At 47.3% G+C, this 15,292-nt stretch overlaps 1 protein-coding gene across 1 annotated transcript in view; it reads right to left on the bottom strand.

The window, feature by feature from the left end:
• The window catches only part of PCSK5 (proprotein convertase subtilisin/kexin type 5), a 525,106-nt gene that overhangs the window by 52,323 nt on the left and 457,491 nt on the right, over nt 1-15,292 (bottom strand). The window contains exons 31-35 of the mRNA XM_045288529.1: nt 13,690-13,732; nt 10,699-10,835; nt 9,263-9,463; nt 5,494-5,574; nt 1,718-1,801 (exon numbers count right to left, since the gene is read on the bottom strand). Coding sequence (XP_045144464.1) covers nt 1,718-1,801; nt 5,494-5,574; nt 9,263-9,463; nt 10,699-10,835; nt 13,690-13,732 — 546 coding nt within the window. The remainder of the gene's footprint in view (nt 1-1,717; nt 1,802-5,493; nt 5,575-9,262; nt 9,464-10,698; nt 10,836-13,689; nt 13,733-15,292) is intronic.

Here is a 15,292-nt window from a genome sequence, read left to right as displayed (position 1 = left end):
CATTGTCAATTCCCACGCATATCGGACAGAATAGAACTGCCCCGGGCGGTTCCCAACCTGTATATATTTATGGGAACAAAAAGCCTCATCCTTTGATTTGGGGCTCTTACAGCTCTTATGACATCCCATACATCAATTGTATCAAGCATATTTGTACATATGTTGCCATCATCATTTTCTAAACATTTTCTATTTGAGCCCTTGGTATCAGCTTCTATTTTTTCTTCCCTCCCCCCTCTCCCAACCTCATGACCCCTTGATAAATTATAGATTATTATTGTTTTCATATCTTACACCGACCACTGTCTCACTTCACCCATGTTTCGATCATTTGTCCCCCTGGGGTGGGAGGAGGGGTTGCTGGTGGTGATAGTTATATGTCGATCGCCGCCCCCCCCCCCCCAACTGCCCCCTACCCTCCTGTACCGCCACTCCTATTTCTGTTCCTGAGGGCTTTGTCTTACCTGAATTCTGTGTGTCCTGAGCTCTTATCTGAACCAGTGTACATGCTCCAGTCTAGCCAGAACGGAAAGGTAGGACTGGGATCATGATAGTGGGGGGAGAGGAAGCCTCAATGAGCCGCAGGAGTGCTGTGTATTTCATCAGTGCTATACTACACCCTACTTGACAAATCCTTTCCCTGTGACTCTTCTGTGAGGGGATGTCTTACTTTCTGCAGATGGGTTTGGGTCTCTGCTCCGACCCCCCTTATTCTCAACAATATGTTTTTTGTTTGTTTTGGGTCTTCTGATGCCTGTTACCTGATTTTGTTGACACCTCATGATCACACAGGCTGATATGCTTCTTCCATGTGGGTTTTGTTGCTTCTGTGCTAGATGGCCCCTTGTTTAACTTCAAGCCTTTAAGACCCAAGATACTGTATCTTTTGATAGTCTGGCACTGTCATCTTTCTCCACCACATTTGCTTATGCACCCATTTTGCCTTCAGCGATCATGCCTGGCAGGGTGAGCATCGCAGAATGCCAGGTTCTTAGAATAAAGTGTTCTTGTGTTGAGGGAGGGCTTGAGTAGAGGCCGAAAGTCTGTTCACTTCCTCAATGTATTGCCATATAAATATGTGTACATAGGCCAATACCGTTATTTTTGTGAATTAATATATTTACATGAGTGCACCTATGTTTATACCTCTTTCCATAGCTTTGCTTCGTAGGTCTTTCTTCTGTTTCCTTTTACCTTCTTCCTGCCCCACCATCATGCTTGCCCTTCTGCCTCTTAGGAATTCCTAAGCTAGATCGCTGTTGCTCCCACACCACCATGATCTATACATCCACCTCATTGTTGCTTTTAATTCCCTAGTTGTTCCCTTGTCTATGGCATTGTTTGCTCACTGCTCCTCTCCCCCAAGTCTCCCCAGGACTGTCAGTACCATTGCTTTCTTCTCGGATGAGGCAAGTGGCTTTGAACTATTAACCTAGCTGATGGCACCCAGAGTTAAGGCCTAGAAAATTCTATGGCCACATAACTAATAGCTTAATCATGCTATTGGGTTAATAAGCATTTCTTCCCTCTTGATTTCTGACTTTTGAAAGCCAGTTTTCACTGATGGCCAATGTGTGGGTTTCTGTGTTTTTCCAGCATAGCCATTGTGATAGGAACATGTCATGGCATCGAAGGTGGACCTACAAAGCTCCTTATATACCTACCTGTGTTGGCATGAATTGAACCAACCAGTGCCCTCCCTCAGCTCCATGCTCACCTTCTGGACATGAGGTACACAGCGTCGCAGACCCACTGCAAGTTTTACAGGATGGATGACATGTCTGGTCTTCTCTAAAGATATCTGTGTAAAGAAAGGAACGAGAAGTCCATTTCCTCCTTTGAGTCAACTCACAATCTGGTAGTGTTCACAAAAGATCTCAGGGACAAGGGATCTCCCCTCCTGCGCAAAGCAGAGTTTCTTCAATTTTCCATTAGTCCATTGTCTACACAGACGTATTTCATTTGTGTTTTCTCGCTCTCTTACTCATTGATATTGACCCTTTGCTTACAAACTGCCAGCAACAGAAAATGTGGGGTCTTACAAGGTTGTCTTGAACCTTTTGGGGGATATTTAAAGTGAAAAAAAGGTTACTTTTCTCATAAGAGGGGGTACCCCCCCAAAACAGAATTGTGCTGGGCAGTGGAGCTTTGTTAGCATGTATGCTTCCCACTAGACGAGCATCGAGCAACAAAACTCGCTCGGGGTTAGTGCTCCCAGTGGGTCGCCTAGCAAGGTTCTCTCTGGTCACAGGGAGATTTTTCGTAAAAGCAGTTGTGCTCGGACCTTGTCTTTTGTGATGGCCAATTTAAAAGAACAGCAGGTAGCTGTGAAATTTTGTTTCCTGCTTCAGAAAAATGCAGCAGAAACTGTTGTGATGCTGAACACAACATACGAGGACAGCGCGGTGGGGAAACTCGAGTGTGTGAGTGGTTTTCTTGTTTCAGAAAAGGCGAAATGCCAATTGATGACAAACCTCATTCTGGATGTCCATCAACTTCCCGAACAGATGAAAATGTCAACTCGTAGTACATTTGGTGTAAGTTCCACCAGATCAGACTGTTAATCAAGCTTTCTATTAACCCTATAACACCGAGTGTGATGTTTTTGTAACATTTAATTAAATGAATATATTAATATATATTGATAACTATGAAAGTAAAGAATAAAAAAAAAATTTGTTTCCCTGAAATTAAAAATTCGGCGTCACAGGGTTGGAGGTTCTGAACAGATTGCATCAGAGTGTGCAACAAAACGGCCGGATGGAGCAGAGGAGGGACCGGACGTCCACAACAGTGCACCTGCTCACACAGCCATCTCAGTGCGCCGGTTCCGTATGCCTTCTTTTTGTTTCCTCCAGTGAAGAGGGACATGAAAGGACAGAGATCTGATGATATAAGAGAGGTAAAGGAAAACACGAGGGAGGTGCTGTCAGCCACCCAAACAGATGAGTTTGAAAAATGTTTCCAAGAATGGAATCGCAGATTTGACAAACGTATTACATGTAATGGAGAGTACGTTGAAGGTGATGAGGTTGTTTTGTTAAAAAAAAAAAATTTAGATACATAATTTTGGGGGGAAATTTTGGTTTGGGGGTACCCCTAGTACATTAAAAATGTGCAAGAGTGTGAGCAAGTTCATAAGCCATTTCTTTCCCTAAGCTTCTTAAATGACTATTTCCGTCCACTCCATGGTGATGACAGGATTCATGGGTCACTAATAGCGAAGCAGTTCTTCTTTCTCTTTTTTTTAATTGTTTTATTAGGGGCTCATACAACTCTTATCACAATCCATACAGTTCTTCTTTCTTATGTTCTTTTTAAACACCATATTTCATTATTGGTCAAAATTTAGGGGTCTGTGTTTCATCAGGGCAGCCCTGGTGGAATACAGATTTACCTTCTATTAAATTTACCCCAACTCATTGTTAAACCATCAAGTCACAGGTCTACCATCGAGCATGCTGGCTGCTCGGGTTTTAAGCAGGCTGTCACCACCATTGCTCTTGGGGGGGGTGGGGGGGTAGGGGGTCCTCTTCTCTGGCCCTCCAAGAGCATTTGACAGATCCAGTTCTTCAGTGGTCCCCTCAGCCAACTCCACGGGGCAGTTTCCAAGACTACAGAACAACTTCGATGATTCACTCAATGCGTGTGGAGACCTAGGCACCAACTTCAGAATTTGCATGTCAGCTTCGGCACGACTCAGGCAGGGGACTAATAAAGGGGCCGTTGTCGCACAGCGCGTGTGCGTGGATGACTGGCATCCAGCCAGTGGTTGGGGTGCTACCGTTGCCCTCCCAGCTCCTCCCTCCTTGCGTTCATTTCTCCCTTCTCTTCCTGAGCGTCTGAGTCGTTGGCTCCCTAGTCTCACCTGCCTCCAGAGCCAGCTGTGGTTGCTCATGGTGGGGTAACCATGGATACAGCAATGAAATCCTCAGGGTCTTTCCGTGAGAGAGGAAATGATTTTTCCTTTACCAGGCTGTTTTGGAGACTAAGTGAGGTGATGTGTATGGATTGCTTGGCATGGGAGCTCGGTACGTGATCAGGGAGCGCTTTTCCGCTGCGGCTTCTTCCCCGACTGCCTGCCCGTCTCTCAGGCTGTGGCGTTATGTCTGTCCCTCTGTCCTCTGTCCTTTCAGAGACTCTGGGAAGCGTTGTTTCCCTGTAACGGAGGCACTTGTGGCTTCAAAAGCTGCCGAGACTTGTAACCAGGGAACAGATTCCACTGCACACAGACATGGGCAGGCGTGTAGGTCAGTTTATTTTACAACACGGAGGTAAAATAACTGCCCTTGTTTTTCTGTACGCGGATGGAAGCTGGTCGCCGTGTGAATGATGAGCTCTCGCCGGGGACGCTGTTAAGAACTCAGATGAACCCTACACACAGGATAGTAGTTTCTGGATTTGCCCAAACATAGTTGACTTGTGTGTCAGCCTGGTCAAGGGCGTTTCATTAGAGAGGAAGACCTGAGAGGAAACACCTGCATAATGGGAAGCAGACTCCTCTGTTCCCAAGGTCAAGCAAGCGAAATGCTTACTTTCTGGGGGAGGCCAGCTGTTGCAGCCGCGACCAGACAGAATGGTCTTTGCTCGTGAGGCACCTGGGAGAGCTTCCATGCTATGGGTCCAGATCATTGGATGATTTCTTGTTGCGTTTACCATCTTTGTTATTAAAGGTTGTGTTTCTGAGTTTATGAGCTTTAATTTACACCACGCTATTTTAAAACCATCGTAACATATCTACACACACATACATATATAACGCTCACATTGTGACAATTAGATATTTTCCTGTACACTTGGTTTAAATTTCTGTAGTGTTTTACTTTCTTCACCAGAGGGCGCTCTGTCCATACGTTTCATTCAGCAATTCCCGTGGTTATTTGAATAGATTTCCACTCAGACCCAGCAGAACTGCTGTGTGGGGGTTTGAAGGCTGTGAATCTTTTCCTGTGGAGTAGCTGGTGGGCTCGAAACCCAGACCTTTCGGTTATGAGCAGAGCACTTAACCCCTGAGCCAGCATGTTCCTTAGTTTAGCAAGTGCATGTGGGCATGGGGCCATGTTCTCCCCAACTGGAGTTATGCTAGAGTTTTGCATCAATATAATGTGAAAATCGTTTTTCTAAAGACTGACTTTGTAATAAAATAGAAAAGATTAGTGGCTTAATTTCACTCTTCTCTGTGTAAATGTAATTTGATCTTGATCAGTTTCTTTCTCCCACCCCTCCCCTCCGAGACAGGACCACCCCCAAACAAAACAAATCATTTTCACCAAGACAGTAGAATGCCTTCGGGTTGTTAGGGATGTCTTGTGTGGGCCAGGCACCGCCATTATAGTGACCTTCCAGGGATGGAGTTCCCCTAGTTTTCGGTTCCCGACCCTCCCCCGCTCCACTCCTGGCCTGAGACCTCAGCGCTGTGGCCACAGGTGTGGGGCGGGCTCCCCAGCAGCCTGGGTCCTGCCTGGGACTCTTTTGGTTCGATTCCCCTATTACCTCTTTTGATTAGAACTTTCCACCTTCGTCGCTCTTGCAGCTGGTTCTTCACCACAGATGGTCTTGCGGTGGGCCCGGGCTCTTTTTCAGTAAAAGAAACACAGTGTGGTTGTTGTGAATGCAAAAATGATAGCTCAAAAGAAGATATTCTGCACCCTTTATCCCCCCACCCAGTAATATCTGCTGGGCTTCCGTTGGCAGTAGATACCCCGTTTTCATACTGAACCTGTGAGTACAATGACACGTATCCCCGCTAAAGGGTTAACCCCTGGAGACCCAAAGAGCAGTGCTACTCGGTCCTGTAGGGTCTCTGTGAGTCGGAATCCAGTGGGTGGCATTGAGTTGGATATTTGTGTAATCAGTATAACACAATACAATGTGATAATAGTTCCATAGTTTTGCACTCAATTGTAAAATGCATACTACCAAAGCTCCGCTCTGCCCAGCGCAATTCCGGATGTTTTGGGGTGCCCCTTGTATGAAAGAAGTAACCTTTCCCCCCACTTTATAGGTCCCCACAAGGTTTATCTTGTCATTCAAGTTTTCACTGAAATCATTTTCAGTAGTTTTCATGTTATTTGTATGAACCATCATTCATTATATTTTTTGTCTTAATTTTTTTTAGTAGCTTCATGCCCCACCCTTCTGTAGCTACTACTGTACTGAACTCTTTTGCAGCCACCATATAGGTTAGTGATAACGTATTAGGATATAGTCAAAGACAAAAAGGGAATTCGCCATGCCTTTGCTTTGTGGATTAGGTGATCATCGGTACATTGATTTAGAGCCTCCTGCATGCACGGTTTTTATCAGCGAGGAACTAGGTGGGTGGGGAAACTGGGCAGGGATACTTCTGCCACTTTCTCTACACTAGGGGGGAAAGCCTGTCAGAAGACCCAGGTGGTGGATGGTACCAGGGAAAACGGTTTCCATGTGCAACAATGGCTTCAGGACATCAGTGGACACCATCCTCATCTTTCTTTCAAAGCCAGGGACCCGCGGCACCTGAACATTTCCACCAGGGCTGGCTTTGTAAGGGGCATCTGAGTCGTCGCTGAAACCCCACGCTGTCTGCGTAATTACTAATCTTACTGCCGCCACTTAGAGAGTGTCTGCAATACTGTGCACAGTATGTTAGTGACTCTAGAAGAGGCGCTGCAGATAAAATAAAACTTTGTAGGCAATGACATTTCGGTGTGGGGAGAACAGAGAGAGTTGAGCAACATCACGGGGAGCTGACTTCTTGGCTGGAGGAACCGTCCAGCATCCATGACCAGGCCTGATCCAATGTATGGAGAAACCTCCATCCTCCACCTGGGGCAGCAGGGGTTCCCGCTTTGCTGGTCGGTGACTACGAGTGATGTCATTGTCACACTCCTCATTAGCCATTGCATTCAAAGGGATGGTCACTGAACAGCCGTAGCGGTTCTGATTGGGGGGTCTTTTCCCAATGCGCTCACCTGTACTCACGGGATAGGTGGCAGCCCTCCACAGAGAACGTGACCTTGTCTTCCCACTGGGGAGCAGTGGAGAAGTGAACTTTCGTACCAAATCTGTGTGAAAGGAAAGAGGGAAAACCCGTCTGGTGCCACATAGGCAGCTACGTATTCTCACAAACACAATGACCCTGGTCCGGGCCTGGGCTTCATTCTGGTTGGCCCCCTGCAGAGAGGGTGCCTTCGATGGAGCTGGAATCGACATTTTTAAGAAGCGCCCCCAGGTGCTTCTGAGTACCTAAGAATGACCTATGAAAACTGGAATGAACCCGTTCAAAGCCCCACGCTTGGTCACCCAGGATGACTGCAGCCTGGTTTCCATCATCTGAAAGGTGTGGCGGATGAGCGCTTGTTCCCTGGAACTGTGTGCTCTCCCATGACACCAAGGCATGTCCCAGAACTCCCAGGGCTTTATGGAATCCAGGGCCCAAACTCTGCTGGGGAAGCCGAGGGCGGGATGGCCTTACCTGGCCCAGGGATACAGTTCTCTACCACACCCCTCTCTGTGGCTGGTCTGCGTGCTTTATTTATTTCATAGATCGCAGACATGAGAAAGTACCTCCATGCCACGGACTTTATTGCTTTTGTTCAGCCCCAAGAGCCATTCTCATCTGCTTCTTAAAGCTCAACTCCCAAACGGACTAATTCCTTTGTCTTTTCTCAAACATCACGTTTCAATCGTAGAAAATGTCGAGGGATGGGTGCGGTGCTCCAGCAAAGGGGACGATCACAGCCCAATCTCTGCTCGCAGAATGCGTAGTCCAGTTGAAGGGACGGGTAATCATGTGGGAAATCCAATCTGCTCTGGCTCTTGGCTCCGTGAACCTTTTCATCAGCTGCTAGGCCAGATGGAATACAGATGTTCTGAGCTACAAACACAGCACCAGACCGTTTTCCTCCTGGCGCGCACTGCCCCTCGAATGCCTGCATGCCAGACACATTCTTTTGCAGAATTTTGGTTCAGCTATAATTCATGGAAGATAGCTCGACCTGGACTGAACATTTTTCTTCCCAGCCATGTCTCTGAAATGGGCCCTGTGCTCCCCTTGGCCGGTGGCCACTGGGCTTTCCATGCCTCCCAGCTGCCCTTCGTTACATTGTCACAGGCGACCGCGGCCATAGATGTCCCCTCTTCTCCTGACCCCACCTGTGCCTCTCTCAGCCTGGGGGGGGCCTCCTATGAGCTGGTCTCACTTCTGCGCAGACATGACCCTTCGAACAATCTCCTGGCTAGGCGTCGAGCAGCGAACACCTCTCGTTTCCGTGCGTTGCTCTGACTGCTCTGTGAGGCTGGTTTCCAGAAAGAAGCTCTTCTTGGTTGGAACCACCCCAGGCTTGGAGAAATCACACCGAAAGTCCGTAGTTTCCTTGTAAGGTAACTGGGATGGACGCTTAAACGTGAGAGAAATGTTAACAACTCAGGTAAGACTGAGATCGATGTGGGTCTTGACTGTTTGATCCAAATCTCCTCTATTTTTCCTTCTTCATTTCCCCCTCTCTACCCTTCCATTTCCCCTCATCTGCTACTGGGGAGGGCACCTGTTAAAAAATAAGCTTGAATGGTATTAAGTTCTAATAATTAATCTTAAAGTTCCATCATTTTAGGAAGAGTTCCATTGCTTTAGGGCAATTCTTCCTCATTTACCTGGGTGTGGGTGGGAAAAACAAAACAAAAAAACCCCACTACCCTATTGGCTAGATTTCCTTTATCCTGGTATAAAAATATATGCCTGTGTTAGAAGTCCTTTTAAACTTTTTGAGAAAAAAAAGGAGTTTGGGTCATTTCCCTATATGACTCTCTTTATATCTTCCAGTCCCTGCGGGGTATAAACGGTTAAATCCTTCTGTCCATGAGGAAGGAGGGCAATGGGAAGCTGCTCCCAGGCAACTCAGAAGAAAGGCCTGGTGTCCGGCTTCTGAAAGGTCCCTGCCTCCTGGGGGACCCTTCTTCTCAGCATCTATGGGCGGGCCAGGAATCAGGATCGTCTCCATGACAACTGGTCGGTTCTAGGTCAGATTGGCCCAGGGAGAACCTTAGGGGCAAGGCCACTAGTAAGTGACTCTTAGGGTGCCCCTTTCTGGCCCCATGCCAACCACAGTCTCCACTTCTGGTGACAGCAAGTTGGCCCCAGGGGCGGAACCAACTTGCTTCTCCTCTCTGCTCTTTCCCTGGCCAGTCTTCATGGGGGTTGCAGAAGTAAGGGTTCAAAAGGGAGGGAGGCAGTCAGGGGAGGAAGTTAGACCCTGGGGTCTCTCGCTTGGGGGACACCTACCATTCCAGAATGTGCCTTCCACCTGGGCCTGGACAGGACTGACACATTTCCCATACCGCAGCTGCAACCCCTCAAGGCAACCGTTGCATGCCTCAGGGCCTGGGCCTGTGCAGGTTCCACAGGCTCCGTGGCAGGGCTCACACTCTCCCATGTCTGGGTCACTGTAGAAGCCAGGGCCACATTCTGCCACACAGCGGCCACCTGTGGAGAAACACAGCAAGGACACATGAAGGCATGGCGCTTTATGAAAAGCTACCTGCTAAAGAAGCAGAAGGGCATCGTAGGAACACTTTGATTTCTAAAAAATCATGTCTACACTGGTACAGAGAAGAGCTGAGACACAGGGAATCCAGGACAGATAAACCCCTCAGGACCAAGCATGAGAGTGGTGATACCGGGAGGGGAAGGGGAAGGTGGGGGAGAAGGGGGGAACCGATCACAAGGATCTACATATAATCCCCTCCCTCGGGGATGGACAACAGAAAAGTGGGTGAAGGGAGACATCGGACAGTGTAAGACATGAAAAAATAATAATAATTTCCAAATTATCAAGGGCTCAGGAGAGAGGAAGGAGAGCAGAGAGAGGAAATGAGGAGCTGATACCAAGGGCTCAAGTAGAAAAAAAATGTTTTGAGAATGATGATGGCAACAAATGTACAAATGTGCTTGACCTGATGGATGGATGTGTGGATTGTGATGAGTTGTATGAGCCCCCTCAAAAATGATTTTTTTAAAAAGAGTTGTATAAGCCCCCAATAAAGTGATTTAAAATAAATTAATTAAATAATGTGTACAGGCGAATGTGTACATCAGCAAAAGAATGTGTTTTAATAAATCCCAAACCCAGTCTCTGTTCTCTTTGGCCATCAGTTCAAAGGGTTCAGAAGAAAGATGGGGACCTTCTTGAGGGCTTGAAAAATGGCAAATCAGATGCACCTCCAGATGGAGAACCGTATAGCTCTACCCATGGGCTCTACCCAGTCTTTTGCTTTTCATTTGGAAGGATCAGCATATATTCAGATTTCTTTCCTAATTATTTATTTCCATCCAATGGTGTGATGGAGGCATAAGACAAGGGATCTTGTTACTCTTAGAATGCTGTCCAGGAATATGAGGCAAGGATTAAGTGTCCAGGGCCGGGTCCTGGACATCCCGGGTGACTTCAGTTCCAGAGGGTGTATCTGCAGAGGGCCCTATCCTAGTGCCCTTCTTCCCTTACTTAATCCTTGTTCTCATGAGATGGGAGATAGAGTAGAACTCATATTACACTTTTGGATCAAAAGAATACTACCATCTTGGCTAGTGCTTGTTTCCCAGTCGAATTGAAGTCTTGTTGGACAAAGGACACCAGTGGATGAGGACCCTGGAGCCCCTGAGGGGAGTTCTCTGGGAACACTGGCTGAGGGCGGGTGGGCAGGCGGGCGGGTCTGGCTTACCCAGCAGGAAGAAGCCCTCTTCACACCAGTAGCACTCCTGGGGGTCACAGTCGCCACACTTGGGACTGCACTCCTTGCATTCGAAGTCTTCCCGGTAGGTGTTCTCGGGGCAGGTCCTGTAGCACTGACGTTTGAACCTGGGGGGAGAAGAGGTGCTTGCTTCCATGAGACATGCTGAGAGATCTCCCTTAAGCACCATACTTAACATTGAGGTCTTTTTTCAGTTTGTTTTAAACAGGGGTCAGTATTTGGATTTCCAAGGAAGAAATCAACTCCCTAACCATATCCTCTGTACCTCTGAACATTCTTTACCAGGGCAGTGGGGGAGAGAAGGATCTCACTGCCACGGAGTCGATGCTGACTCATGGCGGCCCTGTAGAACCGGGTAGACCTGTCCCCATGGGCTTCTGAGACTGTAACTACAGGGACGGAGAGCCCCATCCATCTTTCTCCCAAGTAGCAGCTGGCGCTTTCAAACTGCTGACCTTGCAGGAACCACTATGCCACCAGGGCTCCTTTGGGGGAGATTACTAATCCTTAAATTCTACATACGGGCACTGAGTAAGGGTCAAGATCAAGTGTTGGAAAATCACAGAGCTGGTTCAAGGTAGCTCTGGAATCGTAACTACAGTCTGTATCGAAACTTGTGTGCTTTTGCCACCATACACCTGGCACTTGCATGGGATGCAGACCACTCAGTGTTAGTTTGGTAAACTACTTGAACTTATCTGTAACCAGGCTATATATACCATGTTCTACAGCACAATATATCATGTAGAACATATATTATTATGCATAACAATGCTTTAGCTTTTATGCATACATTTTTACACATATTATCTCTTATTATGTAGTAAAATGTAATCAGACTCAACTGAATAAATAGCAAGCTGAATTTCAAGAGGGCGTGGACCAAAGTTGTACTTAACTCTGATAAATTTCATAGCATCAACCAGACATCAGAGGAAATCTTGGTGTTACTGCCTTAAGAACACCTATTGTTTAGCATTTTATTGGCTGTATTCAAAGTTATTAAATATTTTAAAAGGTAATAAATGTGTGTTTCTTTGAAAAATAATCCCACATTTCCCTCTTGGTTATATTGTGATGTGTTCTTTCAATCTATTTGTTTCTTGGGGGGTGGGTGTGTTTATGAAACACACCTATTACTAGAGCAGCGTGAATCTGAGAGGCTGGCGGGGCTAGCTCTGACTTTAACTGATCACAACAAAGAAGACAGGTGTGAGAATTAAAACCCAAATCAGACTCACTGCCACTAAGTCAATGCCAGCTCACAGTGACCCTGCCGTGGGTTTCTGAGACTAGTAACTCTTTACAGGAGTAGAAATCCCATCTTTCTCCCTGGGATCAGCTGGTGACCATGAACTATAGACCATCTGGCTCGCAGCCCAGCAAGTAACCATGACACCACCAGAGGAGAGTTTGGCAGAAGGAATACAGAATGATAGAGGAGCCAGGTAGAGAGAGACTCCTTTGTCCACTTCGGCCTGGTTGTATCTTAATGTAAGTCTAAGCTCGACTCCCACTGGCCCTGCAAGAAATATGTTGTGGCCTCCACCATGGGTCCTTGCCAAAGAATGCCTGTATGTCTGCTGCACATCTCTGCGTGGGGAGCTGACAGCAGGTAGAGTAAACATCTACTGGGTAGATAGCAACTATGAGCCTGTAGACAAATTGCTCTGTGCTCGTTACATGTCACCTGGTCTGTATTGTCCTAATCAATCCCGAGTGCCTCTTCTCCACTTCTCCCCTCGTGACGCGGCATGCTAATGTAACAGCAGCGCAGGTGGGCAATGCTAGGGAAATGCAGTCAAGGTGGAGAATAACAGACAATAATGGGGAAACACTGAATTCAGGTTTAAGTAACAACAAGGTTACCTGATTATTTTAATGGGCTTCACCTTTCTCTCTCATACTCGCCACCACCTTTAATATTTCATATCACTTCGCTTCAAGTCCCTAGGAAGGGATAGAGGTGGTAAAAGGTAGCGTGGGGCATAGGCAGTGCCCAGATCCCCCCCGAGGCTCTGGCCCAACTTAGGGCAAAGCCAGCTTCTCAGTGAGCTTCAGCTTCCTCATCTGGAGACCGTCACAGAGCCTTAGTCCCTGGTCATCGTGCTGGGAAGGGGAAGGGAGGGAATGGACAGGAGAGCGGCCTCTCTAGCCATTAGCACGGCCCCGGGAAACAATTCAGCCTGTCCATAACCAGGCTCTCCTTTGCTTCTCCTCTCCCTTCCTTTCTGAGGTTTTCTTTCAGGATGATGAGCAGTGTGTGCACCAGCAGGGACACTAGAACAGGAAGGGGCGTGGACACTGAAACCTACCAACTTGGCTTGGGTAGGCAGGTGAGATGCCCAGGTGGTGCAGTGGTTATGAGTTGGGTTGTGATCTGCAAGGGCAGCAGTTCTAAACCACTAACGGCTGCAGGGCAGAAAGATGGGGCTTCCTACTCCATGAAGAGAAACTCATAGGGGCAGCTCTACCCGGCCCTGAAGGGTTGCTATGAGTTGGCATTGACTGGGTGGCAGTGAGTTTGTTTTTTCAGTGGCCTGGGTCCCTCCGCCACGTGGAATGATCCTGAGCTATGTGTACCTTCCACCTGAAGCTTCGGGCTCCTCCATCGGACGGAGCCTTCGTGCAAACATTTGGAAAGCGCTTCCTTTGGGTCAGGTTATCTATTTAAGCTCTGTCCAGAAGCAACACGTTCTGAATTTTGAGAACCCACAGCATGACTCCTAGATGCCAGTGTCAGACTGGGGGGCTTCCGGGATCAAGAAAGGGAAGCCCTCCTCTTGAGGCAAGAGCACAGCTGGGTGCTTATTGCTAACTCCAGGAAAGGCTTGTTAGCAGCCTGACGGGACAGTTGCTTCAGACTGCCGGGCCCTTGGCTTTCATCATGGGACTGAGGATGAAGTCAGTCATGCTTAAGCTGCAAAAAAGTGAGTGCCCCCAAAAGAAGGCCCAACTTACATGTAATACCCCAGAGCGCATGATGTGCAGGTTCCTGGATCATCTGAGGGGAAAAATGAGAACCATGAAGACTTCCAGTCGCCAGGAGTTTGTCGTTTGGATCAAAGGACTTTGGAAGAGTTGGGGCTCGAGACAACCAACCTCCTGGGAGGGGCTCGGGAAACGTGCTGCCCACCACAGATATTGGGAGAGATTGCACCAGTTGTACTTAGTTACAAGATGTGCACTATGATTTATCTTTAGCCAAGATAGTAAAGAGTCCTCATAAATGCTTAGACCCAACTTTCAAGGAGAAATAGGCCTATGCTCCTGGGCCTTCGAATTGCACATCATCACACAATGCACATTGGGAACCCCGACCTCTCATGCGACGGTGCCATGAGGTCCTACATCCACATACAAATGCTCAGAAGGGCCTGTAGCTTCTGCCCCCAAGCCTGGGTTATCCATGAGTTACATGCCAGCCTCAGATTATATGCCAACCAAAGGGTGTGCAATTTGGAAAGACCCTTTGAAATCTGGGCAATTATCTTTCCCAACAAAAGTATCTACTTTAAGTTCAGCACCTCACAACCCTTTTAAGGAAACCGTGCTTGGGAGGGAGATAGGGAGGGAGGGAAGGGAAAAAGAGGAGCCGATGCCATGGGATCAAATAGAAAGTAAATGTTTAGAAAATAATGATGGCAACATATGTCCAGGTGTTCTTGATACAATTGATGTATGGATCGTTAGAAGAGCTGTAAGAGGCCCCAATAATGTCATCTTTAAAAAGAAAGAAAGTCCTGTTCTCATTAAGTGCGATGATTCAATAGGTCTCCCTGGCTTTGAAAAAGACTTTTCTGTAGCTTGCAGGACACTTAAAGAGGGAGAAAGGACTTTGAGAGTCACCAGCCTAGTCTATTTTCCTCCCCCCTGGCCCTCTCCATGAGGTGCAACTCCAAGATCTGATGATTAATGGAACTCCCTGATTTCCTCTGCTCCGTGATTCTTGTAACTTCTGGCAGCGCCTTGCTCTCGTCTTACCAATACTCCATGCCTGCTCTTCCCATTCTAATAGAGATGAGGAAGTCCTGCTGCCTTTGAAAACGTTCCATTTGGTGTGTGAAGATGTCTCTGTCACTTTAACTTATATCACCCTACATATCTTGAAATTTGTGCATAGCTTTTCTGTCTAGTCTATTCTGGGTTCTTTCTCAGCCTGCTGCAGAGATTTCCCCTTGGTGGTATATACAGCCTCATCTAAGTCTTCAGTGAAACACTCACTGGAGGTCCACTTAGAGAGTTTGCAATGATTCCATGATGCTCACCTCCCGACACAATCGCTGAAGACAAAGCGGGTGCATAAGCAAATGTGGTGAATTAAGCTGATGGTGCCAGGCTATCAAAAGATACAGCATCTGGGGTCTTAAAGGCTTGAAGATAAACAAGCGGCCATCTAGCTGAGAAGCAACAAAGCCCACATGGTAGAAACACACCAGCCTATGTGATCACGAGGTGTCAATGAGATCAGGTATCAGGCATCAAAGAACAAAAAATCATATCATTGTGAATGAGGGGGAGTGTGGAGTGGGGACCCAAAGCCCATCTGTAGGCAACTGGACAT

Source organism: Echinops telfairi, unplaced genomic scaffold, assembly GCF_000313985.2.
Source record: "Echinops telfairi isolate 266 unplaced genomic scaffold, ASM31398v2 ScPeMD7_22;HRSCAF=79, whole genome shotgun sequence".
Classification (NCBI taxonomy): domain Eukaryota; kingdom Metazoa; phylum Chordata; class Mammalia; order Afrosoricida; family Tenrecidae; genus Echinops; species Echinops telfairi.
This window is presented reverse-complemented; position numbering and strand designations above follow the sequence as displayed.